Below are 15,207 nucleotides of genomic sequence, written 5' to 3'. Positions count from 1 at the left end.
GAAGAAGAAGAAGAAGAAGAAGAAGAAGAAGAAGAAGAAGAAGAAGAAGAAGAAGAAGAAGAGGAAGAAGAAGAAGAAGAAGAAGGGGAAGAAGAAGAAGAAGGAGGAGGAGGAAGAAGAAGAGGAGGAGGAGAAGAAGAAGGAGAAGGAGAAGAAGAGGAAGAAGAGGAAGAGGAAGAAGAGGAAGAGGAGGAGGAGGAAGAAGAAGAAGGAGGAGGAGGAGGAGGAGGTGGTGGAAATACACTTCACCACATTCTATAAACTTTTACTAAATCATGTAATGATCCCAGTACTCTTGTGAACAAAGTATGCCTCAAGACTTTGGTAATGTCTTTATCCTCTTTCCAGGCAGGGAGAGGTTGGGAAAAGGGATAACATATTTGGTAATTTGTTCCAGAATTCTTCTTAAATTCCTTTCTTCACATTATACAAAGGCATTTCTGTCATCTCAGCTTTTAGAATAGTAGGTCAATGTTATGTTCAGCTTTCTCTATGAAAAACATGCCCAGCAGCTAAACATAGGACATTAAATCCAAAATCTGTAGTAGGTGCATTCATACCTATACCGCCAGACCTTACATGACATCTGTCTCTTCTTAATTGAACACTCAATATTTTCATAAGAATTCCGCATGTTTTTTCCAATGGCTGTGTAAGTCTCCTGCCCTGTGTGCTTCCTGTTTGTTTCCTAGTGTGTACCCAAAATAAACTGAGACATTCTTGGCGAAAATATTTAGCCTTAATCAAACCAAGTTTCTAGACCTAACCTCCAGCTTCTAGGAAGATTAAAACACACAGAACTTCCTACCAAATTATTGGCCTGAGCCCTTCAAAAAGTCATTCTCATGAGGAAGAAAAAAAGGGAGAGGCACTGTTCCAAACTAAAGGAAACCAAATAGACATAACAATCAAATGCTATGCATGAAGCTAGACTGTATCTTGGTTTAAAAAGAAAAGCATCAAAAGACATTCTTGGGATAAATGCCAAAATTGAAAATGGACAGATTTTAAGTGATATAAAATTTAAGGGTGCAGTCTGGGTGCACTGGCTCATGCCTGTAATCCCAGCACTTTGGGAGGCTGAGCTGGGCAGGTTGCTTGAGGTCAGGAGTTTGAGACCAGCCTGGCCAACATGGTGAAACCCCTTCTCTACTAAAAATACAAAAATTAGCCTGTAGTCCCAGCTACTCGGGAGGCTGAAGCAGAAGAATTGTTTATACCCAGGAGGCGGAGGTTGCAGTGAACTGAGATCGCCCCACTGTACTCCAGCCCTGGGCCATAAAGTGAGACTGTCTCAAAAAAGAAAAGAAAGAGAAGAAATATGTTTTTAATCTTCCTAGAAGCTGGAAGTTAGCTCTAGAAACTTGATTAGATTAAGGTTAAATATGTTTGTCAAGGATGTCTCAGTTTATTCTGGGTACATCATATCACTCTAGGAAAAAAAACAGGAAGCACACAGAGGAGGAGACTTACACAGTCATTGGAAAAAAACATAAGGAATTCTTATGAAAATATTGACTGTTCAATCAAGAAGAGAAAGATGTCATTTAAGGTCTGGTGGTGTTTACTGATATGAATGCACCTACTACAGATTTTGGATTTGATGTCCTATGGTTAGCCACTGTGCCCAGCCAACTATAGTTCGATCATTCCCACTGCTGTATAGTATTCTATTGTAGGACTATATTATAATCTATCAATTTTCTCCTGATGGGCATTTGGATTGTTTCCAGTTTGAAGCTATTATGAATAATGCTTCCAGAACATTCTTGTGCATGTCTTTCAACCCTCAAGTGCATGTATTTTTATTTGGTATATACCTAGGAGAAGAACTGTTGGGTCATAGGTTTGTCTATCTTGCAAATGATACTACTAAACCATTCTCCAAGTAGTCATGTCAATTTACACTCTACTAGTTTCTGTTGCTCCACATTCTTGCCAACACTTAGAACGATCTTTTATTTTAGCCATTCTGGTAGGTGTTTCATGATGTCTCATGTTTTGCTTTGTTCTGTTTAATTTTCCCAACTACTAATGAGATTGAGCATTTCTTCGATGTTAGTCATTCTTCAAAGTTAGTCTTTGTTAGTCTTCTTGAAGTGCCTATTCGGGTCTCCATTGTATATTTTTCTAATAAATTGTCTTTTTTCTTATTTTGCTGGCATTCTTCATATATTCCAGATACAATGCCTTCATCACATGTGTTTCAAATATCTTATTTTACTCTGTGCCAAGTCTTTCTGCTCTCTTAATCTTTCAATAAATAGCTCTTAATTTTAATCTAATCAAATTTATCAATCTTTCCTTTATGATTAGTGCTTTTTAACACTTAAGGTTTCTCCACACAGACATGAAGATATTCTCTCGTGTTATCTTTGGGAGCTTTATTATTTTAAGTTTCATACTAGATTTATAATCTATGTAGAATTTATTTATTTATTTATTTAATTGAGATGGAGTCTTGCCCTGTTGCCCAGGCTAGAGTGCAGTGGCACAATCTCAGCTCACTGGAACCTCTGCTTCTGAGTTCAAATGATCCTCTCGCCTAAGCCTCCTGAGTAGCTGGGATAACAGGTGCATGCTACCAAACCTGGCTAATTTTTGTATTTTTAGTAGAGACACGGTTTCACCATGTTGGCCAGGCTGGTTTCAAACTCCTGGCCTCAAGTGATCCACCCACCTCGGCCTCCCAAAATGCTCGGATTATAGGTGTGAGCCACTGTGTCCAGGCTAGAATTCATTTATTGTTATGGTATGAGGTAGGGGTCAACTTTTACTTTTTCTCTATGCTTATCTAATGTCCCAGTGTCCATTCTTAAAAAGACTACCTCTAATCCACTGTTTTGCACTGCCACCTTCACAAATCAATATGTGCCTGGGGCTGTTTCTGGGTCCTGTATTCTATTCCAGCAGTTTATGTCTATCCTGCACTGATTCCACACTGTCTTAATTACTGTAGTTTCATAAGAAATCTTAAAATCTAATAGTGTAATCCCCTCAAATTTATTTTTCTTTTTCCAACATTGTCATGGCTATTTTAGATCCTTTGCATTTCTATATGAATTTTGGAATCAGATTTTCAATTTCCACAAAAAAAACTGGTGGAGAATTTTCACACACTGATCTTCACTAAAGGAACTTCCAAAAGATATACTTCAGGTGAAGGAAAGTGATCTTAGATACCAGAAGGAATGGATTTTATTTTATTTGAGATAGGGCCTCACTCTGTCACTCAGGTTGGAATGCAGTGGGGAGATCTCGGCTGCAACCTCAACCTCCGGGCTCAAGAAATCTTCCCACCTCAGCCTCCCAAGTAGCTGGGACCACAGGTCCACCACACTCAGCTAATTTTTTGTAGATAATGGTTTTTACCACATTGCCCAGGCTGGTCTCAAACCCCTAAGACTCTAGTGATTGGCCTGTCTCAGCCTCCCAAATTGCTGGGATTACAGGTGTGAACCACGGCACCTGGCTAGGAATGGATTTTGGGTTTTTTTTTTTGAGACAGAGTCTCGCTCTGTCACCAAGGCTGGAGTGAAGTGGCATGATCTTGGCTCACTGCAACCTCCACCTCCTGGGTTCAAGCGATTCTCCTGCCTCAGCCTCCTGAGTAGCTGGGATTACAGGCATGTGCCACCACGCCCAGCTAATTTTTGTATTTTTAGTAAAGACGGGGTTTCACTATATTGGACATGCTGGTCTCAAACTCCTATCCTCATGATCCGCCCGCCTCAACCTCCCAAAGTGTTGGGATTACAGGCGTGAGCCACTGCGGCCAGCTAGGAATGGATTTTATTTTATTTTATTTGAGATGGACTCTTGTTCTGTTGCCAGGCTGGAGTGCAGTGGCACCATCACGGCTCACTGTAACCTCTGCCTCCCGGGTTTAAGCGATTCTCCTGCCTCAGCCTCCCCACTAGCTGGGACTACAGGCATGCACCACCATGCCTAGCTAATTTTTATATTTTTCGTAGAGACAGGGTTTGACCATCTTGGCCAGGATGGTCTCGATCTCTTGACCTCATGATCTGCCCACCTCTGCCTCCTAAAGTGCTGGGAGGCGTGAACCACTGCGCCCAGCTTTCTTTTCTTTTTTCTTTATTTAAATTTTTGAGATGGAGTTTCCCTCTTGCTACCCAGGCTGGAGTGCAATGGCGTGATCTTGGCTCATGGCAACCTCTGCCTCCTGGGTTCAAGCGATTCTCCTGCCTCAACCTCTTAAGCAGCTGGGACTACAGGTGTGTGCCACTACACCTGGCTAATTTTTGTATTTTTAGTGGAGATGGGGTTTCACTATGTTGGCCAGGCTGGTCTCGAACTCCTGACCTCGAGAACCATCCACCTCAGCCTCCTAAAGTGCTGGGATTACAGGCATGTGCCACCACGCCGGGCTAGAAATGGATTTTAAAAGTGCAATCTGACAAACTCAGTATTCCAACTGTATTTATTCCATTTACATTGTATTTTTTGTATTTAGACTTTTTCAATCATATTACTTTTTAATTGTTTGGTCCACTTTTCTGAGCTTTAAAAAAAAAAATTGTTGGCCAAGCGCGGTGGCTCACACCTGTAATCCCAGCACTTTGGGAGGCCGAGGAAGGCGGATCACCTGAGGTCAGGAGTGTGAGACCAGCCTGGACAACATGGTGAAACCCTGTCTCTCTGAAAAATACAAAAATTAGCCAGGCATGGTGGTGTGTGCCTGTAATCCCAGCTATTTGGGGGGCTGAGGAAGAATTTCTTGAACCCGGGAGGCGGAGGGTGCAGTGAGCTGAGATTGCGCCACTGCATTCCAGCCTGAGTGACAGAGTGAGACTCTGTCTATTAAAAAAAAAAAAGTTCCTACTCTGCCTTTTTCTTGGGAGTTAGGAAGATGGTTGATTTTTTTGCTTATTTGCATTTCTTATTGTAATTTTTTCCTCTTTATTGGTTTGCATTTACATACTCTATTTCTATTCTTAAGGGTAACCCTTAAATCTTATCATGTATATTTGATTTTATAGAGCCTGTTTCTCTACTTTACAACTGCTTCAATTCACTCTTCAACTCACTATCATCTGGTTTCTGGCCCTACCACTCCAACGGAAGTTTGCAGTTTCCAAATGCTAAGTTCAGTAGTCCTTTTACCAATCCTTATCTCACTGGATTTTCCTACTGATCTGACGTTTGTGATCACCCCTTTTTCTAGATATTATAGTTCCTAGGGTTCCTTGACGTTGTGCTTTCTTAGAGTTTTGTTTTGCATAACTTTCTGACTATTCCTCCTCATCCCCACTCCACCTCCTCTCCTTCTTGGGCCTTTCCTCCTTAGCTTCTATTAAAAATAAGTATTTCCCCACAAATTGTCCCAGCCCACTGCTGTTATTTTACAAATCCACCCTATGTGATTCCCATCCATCTCCTATGGGATCAGTTGCCACCTCTATGGGCTAACTCCCAAATTAATTTCTCCAGCCTGACCTCTTCCTTGAACTTCAGACTCTTAAATCTAATTTCCAGCTGGCCAACCAGACCTGGATATAACACGGACAACCCAAATTCAACAAGCCTAAAACCACTCTTAATTATCTACTCCCCTCCTAGAGAGAAAAGCCAGCTTCTCTTCCTTCTGTACATTCTTTCACGTCATCTAGAAACATGGGAGATTTGACTACTTCCTCCCTCTGCATCCCACATCTTATCCAATAATGACACCTCCCAATTCTACCTCCTAAAGCACCTTGTCTAGCCCTCAGCCCACTGGCCAAATGTGGCCCAGGACGGCTTTGAATGCAACTCAACACAAATTCGTGAAACATTATGAGATTTTTTTTTTTTAGCTCATCAGCTATCGTTACTGTTTTTTATGTGTGGTCTAAGACAATTCTTCTTCCAGTGTGGCCCAGGGAAGCCAAAAGATTGGACATTCCTGTCCTATTTTTCTGGTTCTTCTGGTTTTCCCCCCAAATAGTATTCTATGGTTATTAGATATACCAGAAAAATTGACTCTATGGTAAAGTAAATGTTGGTAAGTGCTGGAAAACTAAGAAAAATGTTTATTACAGGACTTTTCAAACAGACAACTATGTAGCTATTATATTCTAGATATGAGGTGATGTAACTTCGTCTTTTCCATGCTGGTTTTAGCATTTCTGTGGAACACCGTTTAGCATCTCATATGCCTCATGATCAATCATTAACTGCTACCCTAAGGCCCTCCATTCTCCCCTACCCTCACCACCATGGCCCTAGGTCAGCTCTTGCCATCTCTGGTTCCCTAGCTCGGGTCTTGTTGCCTCAAACGTGCTATTCACAGTGATGCAAGAGTGAGCCCCTAAAATTCAAATCTACCATGTCTCTCTACCGCTTACACTTGAGGCTAAACTTCTTCATAGGGTTAGGAAAGACCCCACCACCTGGTCCAGCTCCACCTCTCTCACCGCACGCCACATTCACATCATACCTTAGAAATATGTTTGTGCCTCCCAAAATGCTCCATGCTCTTTTAGGTTTCTGTGACTTTGTTCATATGATGCTATTTGTCTGGAATATCATTATCCACACCAATTCACTGGTTAACTGCTACTTCTCCCTTTAAGACTCAGCTTGAGTGCCACTCTGCTCAGGAAGGTCTCCTGACTGGGCTAAGTACCCCCTCACCTCAGCTCCCATAATCCACCTGTACAGGAAATTACAGGCCAGGCACAGTGGCTCACGCCTGTAATCCCAGCACTATGGGAGGACGATGCGGGAGGATCACTTCAGCCCAGGAGCTCGAGACCAGCCTGGGCAACATAGGGAGACCCTGTCTCTACAAAATGTAAAATTAGCCCAGTGTGGTGGTGCATGTCTTTGGTCCCAGCTACTTGGGGAGGCTGAAGTTAGAGGAGTGCTTAAGCCCAGGAGGTTAAGGCTGCAGTGAGCCATGATTACACCACTGCACTCCAGCTTGGGCAACACAGCAAGACCCTGTCTCAAAAAAAAAAGGAAAAAAATTATAAATTTGCTGCCCCATGAGCTTCTTAAAAGCAGAAAACTATACGATATTCGTCTTATTTTTCTTATTTATCCTTCCCAAACTCTAAATGCTGATGGGTTCCAAGGTTCAGTTCTCTTCTATTTTCTCAAGTAACTTTCCATAACACCTGTACCCTCAGGACCCCAAACTGATGCCCCCAGTCAAACTATTTCCAGCTCTTTCCAGATCTCTATGGACGGGCTGCTTATTCAGGTCCGAGTCCAAATGTAACCTTCTCCTGACCACTCCATCCAAGTGGGCCCATATTCACTCTGTCCCTTACATTGTCTTACACTGTCTGAATTAAATCTATTTGCTTATTGTCCATTTCTCCTTCCACACTATCCCATGAAAATGAAGAGTTTTTATTCACCACTTTGTCTCTAAAGCCTAAAACAGTGTTTGGCATATTACTGATACTCACTAAATGTTTGTCAAATGAGCTACTGCCTAACACAGATCTGGCATGTCATACTTGCTTATATCTGAGTGCTTACTAAGTGCCCAATAGTGTGCTAAATACATCACAGGAACTGCTGCTTCTTATCATAAGTGTTAACATCGTCTCCATTTTACCCAGAGACACAGGAGTTCAGAAGCTTGCTCAGGTTCCAGCATAGGAAGGGATAGGAACACTGGAGGCCCGATCCAGAGCCAACTTTCTTAGCCACTGTGCTGTCCTCCCACTTACATCTTTAAGGACTTAAAGGGTGTACTCAAAGAAAAGCAGGGAGCAAGGATCCAAAGATCACATTTGTTGAAAGCAGAAAGGGAGTCAGAGGAAGAAGGAAACATACTAAAGAAGGTCTCTGCCTTTTGTATTTCGCACTGCCTCCAGGACTGAATGTTCTGTTTCTAATTCCTGACACAGATTCGGAAGGCCCACTTCCAATAGCTCAGAGAGGGTTGAATTACCTTTACCAGCCAAAGCTACTGCTCTCTTGGACGAGAGAAATTTCAACTCACTAGTTAATTGCCATGGTATAGGGAAAGAACAAGGGGCTGGAAATCCAGACACTTGGAGGCTACTGCCGGCTGTGCCCAGGGTTCTCTAGTGGACATCTGGCCAACCAGGTCCTTTCTCCGAGTCTCAGTTTCTCCATCTGTGGGGGAAGAGGCATGCTGCTCTGATGATCTGTGACTCTGGCAGGTGTGGATCTCCGGAGTTCCCTCAGCTCAGCTCTAGACGCCAGTGGAGAGAGGCCGCCTTTCTGATTGCTGGAGCCTGGGCCTCACCCTTGGGTATGAGAAGCACAGAATTTTCTAAAATACAGGAAGTGAAGAAATTGCTTTTGGAAAACGGAAAACCTGAGTGTAACGCACCCTCCTCCAAGAGTGACACACAGTAATGGCCAAGCAAACAGTCCTTCCCTGCAATATTTATTAAGGAATTTAAACATACACAAGAGAAAGGCAGCCAGGAACTGTGGTTCCCACACATGAAATCTTGTAAGCAAAGTTTTCTTGTCTGCATTTTCAAGTGGGGTGAACAATGACTGAGGGGAACGCTGTTCCGGCCCGCTGCCCCATACACCTGGGAAAGGTAGGGAAACAGAGCACCCTGGATACACAAGCATGAGAGGGTGATCTGCAGACTGGGAGAAGGGAACAGAGAAAGAAGTTATCAATGACACGGCATTTTTTTTTTAAACCATAAGAAAAACACAACAGTTTTAGGCTGCTGATAAATTAACTCCTCTCTGTTGTAAACCTAAAACTAAACAAAAACAAAAATACCCAGAGCAGATGGGGAGAGGGTGGGAGGTGGAACACACACCCATACACGCACACAAACACACACACGCACACACAAGCAGTACAGGTTAAGCTCTGCATTCCCACTATAGGCTTGGTCCTCCAGCCACGGAGCCAGATCCTACTGAAGGTAGGTGAGAGGTGGGAAGGGATGTGTGTCTGTGTGGGATCTTCACAAAGTCTTTGGTGCTAATAAAGGCTGACTGAAGCAGCAAGTCCTGAAGCCCCAGATCCGGAAAGCAACTCAGGGCGAAGAGAGTAATATTTTTGCTCATCCTCACAGGAGGGGGCTTGCCTCACCCCAGGGCTAGGGTCAAACTCACCCAGGACCCAGGGAGTATTTAATATGATTTCGGTACTTGCTTCATTCCCATAAATCATGAGAACATGATGTCTCCTCTTCAAATTTAAAAACTTAGAAACAGCTTATTAACACATATAGAAGGACCTCTAAGCTTTCCCCTCTTTGGCTAATACATAACACCTACAGACCCTTCTGAGAGTCTGATAGGAGCTTTAACCTTGAGGGAAGGTATTCAAAGGTATGCACATTTCTCCCACAGTTTAAGTGCCTTCTGCCAACAACTTCTAAGGTGCTGGTGCCAGGAGAGGACTGGGGAGGACGAGGGGATGGCTATGGGGCATGTACAACATAAAGCAACAGAGAGGTCTTCATGTTTGGGAAGTGGCTGGGCAGACTGCCAAACCCCAAATGACTTATTGAGCAATTTCTAAACCAAACAGAGAGGTAGGAAAAGAGGATGAGGGTCAGGGGTGGAGGCTGTGGAAAGGAGAGAGTGAGGGCTGAAGAGAATGGCAGCCTGGCAGCCATACAGGTGTTTGCTTTTATTTCCACATCTGAGGACTCAGAGTCTGATTTGCTGCCTGTCCATTTCCGCCACCCATTGACTGTCCATAGTTCATCATGCCGTTGGCTCCATAGAAGTTCATCCCAGCCATCTGCTGGGTCATCTGAAAGGGAGAGAGGAGACTTTCAGACCAGGCTGTGGGCATTCCGCCAATTAGTGCAAAAGGCAGGGTAGGACTCTCTTTCTCTGCCAGGATGGAGAGAATGAGACAAAGGGAAACTCTGTTATGGATAGTAAACCCTGGACCTTAGCAGTCAGATCATTTCAAGACCATGTACATGAACGACTATTCAGGAGTGCCAGTCGACAGAGACTAAGGCTCAGGGAGGGAAAGAAGGCATCCTGGCACCTGGATCCAGTCGACAGAAAATCAGCATGAGTTCCTCTCTTTTTCTCTTCCAGTCCCTCATCCTAAATAGAAGGGGCCTCTTGTTAACTTGCCTGGCCAACCCTAAAGGCTGAAATAAAAGCCCCCTCCCCAATGCTCCCCCCTCATCTTCAGCACAGCTATTACCGTCAGTGTCAGGGAAAGCGCATGAGCAGGCTCGCTAGTTTGCAGAAGGGGGAAAAAGAGGAACTGGACTGTTGAGAATGAACAAAGGCAGGGTGGGGGAAAAAGACTAATGTGTCTTCAGTGTATGAGATGGGAAGGAGCTGGGAGAAAGTCAGTGGAATAAGGCCTGAGGCAAGGGGGAGGATGGGCGGAGGTCCTTCATGAATTCAATTGAAAGACAGGCCCATAGCAGTGAACAGAAAAATACTTTATCAAGAAAAATGCCTTGAATTTCCTGAGCCTAGTACATTTTCTATATAAACTCTTTTTCTTTAGGAGAAAGTATTACTTTCTTGTACCAACTTTTAAAGTAAATTTCAAACTTACATAAAAGTTTAAAGAATAGTACAATAAAACCCATATAACTTCTTCCTGAAATTCACCAACTGTTAACATTTGCCATATTTTCTCTCTGTTCCTACAAAAAAAACTTACATTTTTTGATGAGCATCAAAAGTTGCAGATAACAAAAGAAAAAAAAAAGCTGCAGCTGTCATGACATTTCACTCCTAAGTCAGGAGGCACCTCACAAGAATGAGTGCTTTAATAGAATCACAAAACAATGAACACACTCAAGAATTCTAACATTAATACAATATTCTAATGTACATGGTATTTCAATTTCAGATCTCCTTTAATAAACTAGAACAGTTTCCCTACCACTTCCTTCCATTTCTTCCTGACACTGACAGTTTTAAGAACCCAGGACAGTTATTCTGTAGCATATCCCTCAATGTGGATTCACCTCATGTTTTTTCATAATTGGATCCAGGTTAAATACTTTTGGCAAGATTCTATGGAGGTGATATGATGTCTTTCTTAGTACAAAATATCAGGAAGCATATGATATTAATTTGTTCCATTGTCAGTAATTTTATGTTTGATCACTTGGCTAAGGTAGTGGCTATATATTTTTTTCATTATAATTAATAAATAATCTGAAGGGCATTTCTTTGCAAATGTGTGAATCCCTTGTTCTTTTATAATTACTATCATTCTTCTGTAAAGAAGGCTTTTCCTCCCTCCACTCCACACCTGGTTTTTAAAAAATATCACCATGGACTCGTGGTTTTTTTTTTTTTTTCCATTCAATGTTTCATAATCCATTAGTTTTGTTAGTCTTTTTGATGTTCAAATTGTCTCATTTGGCCAGTCAGAGCCACTGGAAGTTGGCTCATGTGCCACTCTGACACATTCCCATCAGAGTTATAGCATTCCACTACCTATACAAATAAAAATGAAACAATGAAAATAAGTGAATGTAAGTCTCCACTGTGAAAGCCAGAAAATAACAAGGTAAACCCATGGAAAACATATGGAAAGAAATACTAAAGATACACCAGAAATTGAGGTAGAAAACAGAAAAATGTCGCACCAATACATCAAAATCCTGGTTCTTTGAGAAAAATTAATGAGGCTGCTTGGCATAACTTTTGATAAATTTGAAAACCTTGATGAAATGGAAAATCTAGGTAAATACACTTTTCCAAAATTAACTTCCACAGAAGATACAGAAAACTATCAAAGATTTGCTACAAAAGAAAGCAATAGGGCCACACAACTCCACATGGAAATTCTACAAAACTTTCAAAGACCAATACTACATAAATTATTCCAGACTACAGAGAAAGAAAAACATAAAAATACTTTTTCTAAATCAAGTATAACATTGATACTACGCTGATAAAGATAGCATATGCATGCACATGTGCAGTACACATGCACCACCTCTCTGGTATTCCTTTGCCTTGTCTCCTGGTTTTTACATTAAATCACTTTGTATTGCTTTGTACCTAGTACAAAACTAGTGTTGCTTTGTGAACCAATTTGAACATCATTTTCTTTTGATAGAAGAGTTGCCTACTGATATGATTGGTATGTTTGGTCTCAATTCCATCATATTATATTTTTACTGTGTTTATTGTATTTGCTGCACTTTGTAGTCTGTTTTTACAAATTCTCAGCCGGGTGCAGTGGCTCATGCCTGTAATCCCAGCACTTTGGGAGGTCAAGGCGGGTGGATTACCTGAGGTTAGGAGTTCAAGACTAGCCTGGCCAACATGGTGAAACCCTGTCTCTACTGAAAATACAAAAAAATTAACCGGGCATGGTGGCGGGTGCCTGTAATTCCATCTACTCAGGAGGCTGAGGCAGGAGAATCACTTGATCCTAGAAGGCAGAGGTGGCAGTGAGCCGATATTCTGCCACTTGCACCCCAGCCTGGGTGACAGAGTGAGACTCCATCTCAAAAAAAAAAAAAAAAAAAATTATCTTGGTATTCAGAACATTTCACATGTTTGTTCTAGTGATTACTTTTATATGAATACTTTTAGCAATGTCCTTAGTCTCCTTTTTCCTTATTCAGGCTTCCATGATTTGGTTTGTCAGCTTATTACATCCTTTGACTTCTACTTATTTCCTACACAATATTTATTATTCCACTTTTCTCCCTTCTCCTTCCATTATTTTTAGTTGTATTTGTTTGCCAGAATATAATATATATCCTGCAACCCTTGTCATCACCTTTGTTTTAGTCTTACATTCTCAATTAAACATTCAGTTCTCACCATCAGTTCTTTTGCCAAAAATGCTTAGATGGATGAAGCTTATCTTCTGTTAGATTCCCCAGGAAAGCCTTGTAAGTGTGATATTCCCTGAGTTTTTTCAGATTTATTTTTTACAGCCTTGATACCTTAAGGGTAGCTTGGCTGGGTTGGCTGTAAAATGCTTGTCTTGTCTTGCATATACTTGAGTGCCTTGAAACTACTACTCCCCTTGTTCTTTTTGTATTTTGCTATTTGGAAGTCTGATGTCAACCTGAGTATTTTTCATTTGGTGTAAGTGACAGATTTTTGTGGGTAGGAGGTATGGAAAAGGCTGGAGCCCTAAACATTTTTAATGTTCTTTAAAGTCTGTCAGTTTACTGGGATATGTTTTAGAGTTGACTGTTCTGGGTCAATTTTCCCAGATACACAGTGGACTCTTTCCATACTATATCCAAGTCTTTTATTTCTGGAAAGTTTTCTTGTGTTATAGTTTGAAATACAATAATTCTGTCCCATGTTTTATTTATTTTGTCTTTATTTCTTTGGACATCTCCAAATAAACGTATGTTAGGTTTTCTTTGCTTAACTTCCATATTAATTTGTCTGATTCTTTTTACTCCTTTCTATATTTAGTTTTCATTCTTTTAGCTGTTTTATGCCTTTCCTCAATGCCAAATATATTTTCAGCTCAATCTATTGTTCTTTGGTTAACTTGTAATTCAGTCTTTATATGATAATTTTGGCTTTTTCTTCAATTTCTTTTCTGAGTTCAGTAAACTTTCATTTCACACGTTCAGTTTTTTATCCACTTTGGTTCTAAGTTTTTGAATTTCTGATTTAAGGTGTTTTGTCTTACCTGCAAACATTTGTTTAAGGACATTTAATTCAGGTTGGTAGATTGTGTAACAATTTTCTTTTGCTTCATGACTGTTTTTTGAGGGAGAATATTCATTATATGAAATGTTTTGATTTTCATTTTCTATTTTCTTCTTGTAGTAGTTTTGCACAAATGTCAGCTGCCATGTTTGGGTTATTTTGTAAGGTCTTATTTTTTTCTCAATCAGCAATGATAGGTGTGAGGGTTTGGGGAGGCTTACTAAATTTCTTAGATTAGGAGCATCATCTTTTATTAGTAAAGTGGTTATTTTGGAAGAGGGAGGAAGCTGTATATCTGATTTTGTGATTCTCATTTTCATTTCTCATGTCTTTCTGTCCCTTCACCACCAGGTCTTCCTAAGGGTACCTCCTCCTTTTAAGTCATGCCCATCTCCCCAAGAAGCAATACTTTCCTAAGGTTACTACCTATACTCCTATATATCTCAAGTCTCTTATTGTTGATCCTCCAAGTAAACAGAGTTCTAACCTACCACATCTCAGACCTGTTTTCAGTATGTCTGATGAGGGTAGGTCCTTCTCCTTCTGGGGGTTACTTTATCTGTGCCCCTGCTCCCTCTTTTCTTTTTATAGTCTCCTCTGTGATGCTGGCTCTGCTAGATTTGGCGTTTGTATGCACCGTGCCATGCCATTTGAACCTTATAGTATTCTGCCTGCTAAGTGAGACTGCTATGAGAATATCTGCATTCATTGTTTGTATAGGGTTTATGTGTTTGTTTTTGCTTTTGAGAATGTGTGAAGAGATTCAGATTTAGGCAATTGCCCTTATTCTACAGGAACCCAGAACTTCTCAGAAAGTCTCACTTTAGACAGACCTAGGAAAAAAAAAAAAAAAAAAAAAAGCAAACCTAACAATGTCTCTGGCGTTATCTCTTCTACATGGAAAGGATTCAAAGGATAGCAGAGACGCACAAAGTGAGACAACCTTGAGGAAGCTCAAAACTCTTGCCACAGTAAAATGGGGTAGCTCACCTGAGTAAGGTTCCACTGCAGTTGCTGAGCTGGCTGGACCCCATAAACAGTCTGGGACATAGCTGCCATGCCTGCCATGTAGCCAGCCTGCTGGGTGGTCATCATTCCATTTGGCACACCCATCATTGATGCCTGCATGCCACCCATATATCCTGCAGGCATGGCCATGGGAGCAACCATCCCAGAAGCTCCTGGCTGAGCTACCATGCCTACTGGTGGGGGCATCATGCTCCCCATTATGCTGTTAGGAGGTGTAACCCCTGGAAAGCTGGGGTAGGCTGTGGGATATGCCATCTGAGCAGGGGCCATGAACATTGCTGCCAAGAAAACACACATATAGGTCTGTTAAAGAGGAAAAAACATACAGTCAGCCCAAAGTCTTCCTGGCTACCCCGTTCCAGCTGGAATTCTCAGGATTGCTCAACTCACAATGCTCTTTTACACAGCAAAGTAGTTAAAATCTCTACAAGACCTGCTATGGCTTACCAACGGGCTGCTGACCTAGCCACTTTCCCTTTAGGGTCCAGATCCAGACCTTGAGTTAGACTTCACAGAAGTGTGACCCCAGACTTCACAGAAGTATGACTCTGGGTTACATAATTTCCATCTGCTGATACTTTG

The 15,207-nt window shown here is 41.5% G+C and overlaps 1 protein-coding gene across 3 annotated transcripts in view; it reads right to left on the bottom strand.

Annotated features, from left to right (window-relative positions):
- Positions 1–8,360: 8,360 nt before the first annotated feature.
- SMAP2 (small ArfGAP2) overlaps positions 8,361–15,207 on the bottom strand; it is a 48,415-nt gene continuing 41,568 nt past the window's right edge. For all 3 annotated transcript variants that reach the window (XM_032247085.1, XM_032247086.1, XM_032247087.1), the window contains exons 9-10: positions 14,587–14,903; positions 8,361–9,724 (exon numbers count right to left, since the gene is read on the bottom strand). In XM_032247085.1, the coding sequence (XP_032102976.1) occupies positions 9,599–9,724; positions 14,587–14,903 (443 nt within the window). In that variant the 3' untranslated portion in view covers positions 8,361–9,598. The remainder of the gene's footprint in view (positions 9,725–14,586; positions 14,904–15,207) is intronic.

The sequence above is a fragment of the Sapajus apella genome, unplaced genomic scaffold (genome assembly GCF_009761245.1).
Source record: "Sapajus apella isolate SASKATOON/1434 unplaced genomic scaffold, GSC_monkey_1.0 scaffold62, whole genome shotgun sequence".
Classification (NCBI taxonomy): Eukaryota; Metazoa; Chordata; class Mammalia; order Primates; family Cebidae; genus Sapajus; species Sapajus apella.
Note: the sequence above shows the minus strand (reverse complement) of the source record. Positions and strands in the feature narration are given on the sequence as shown.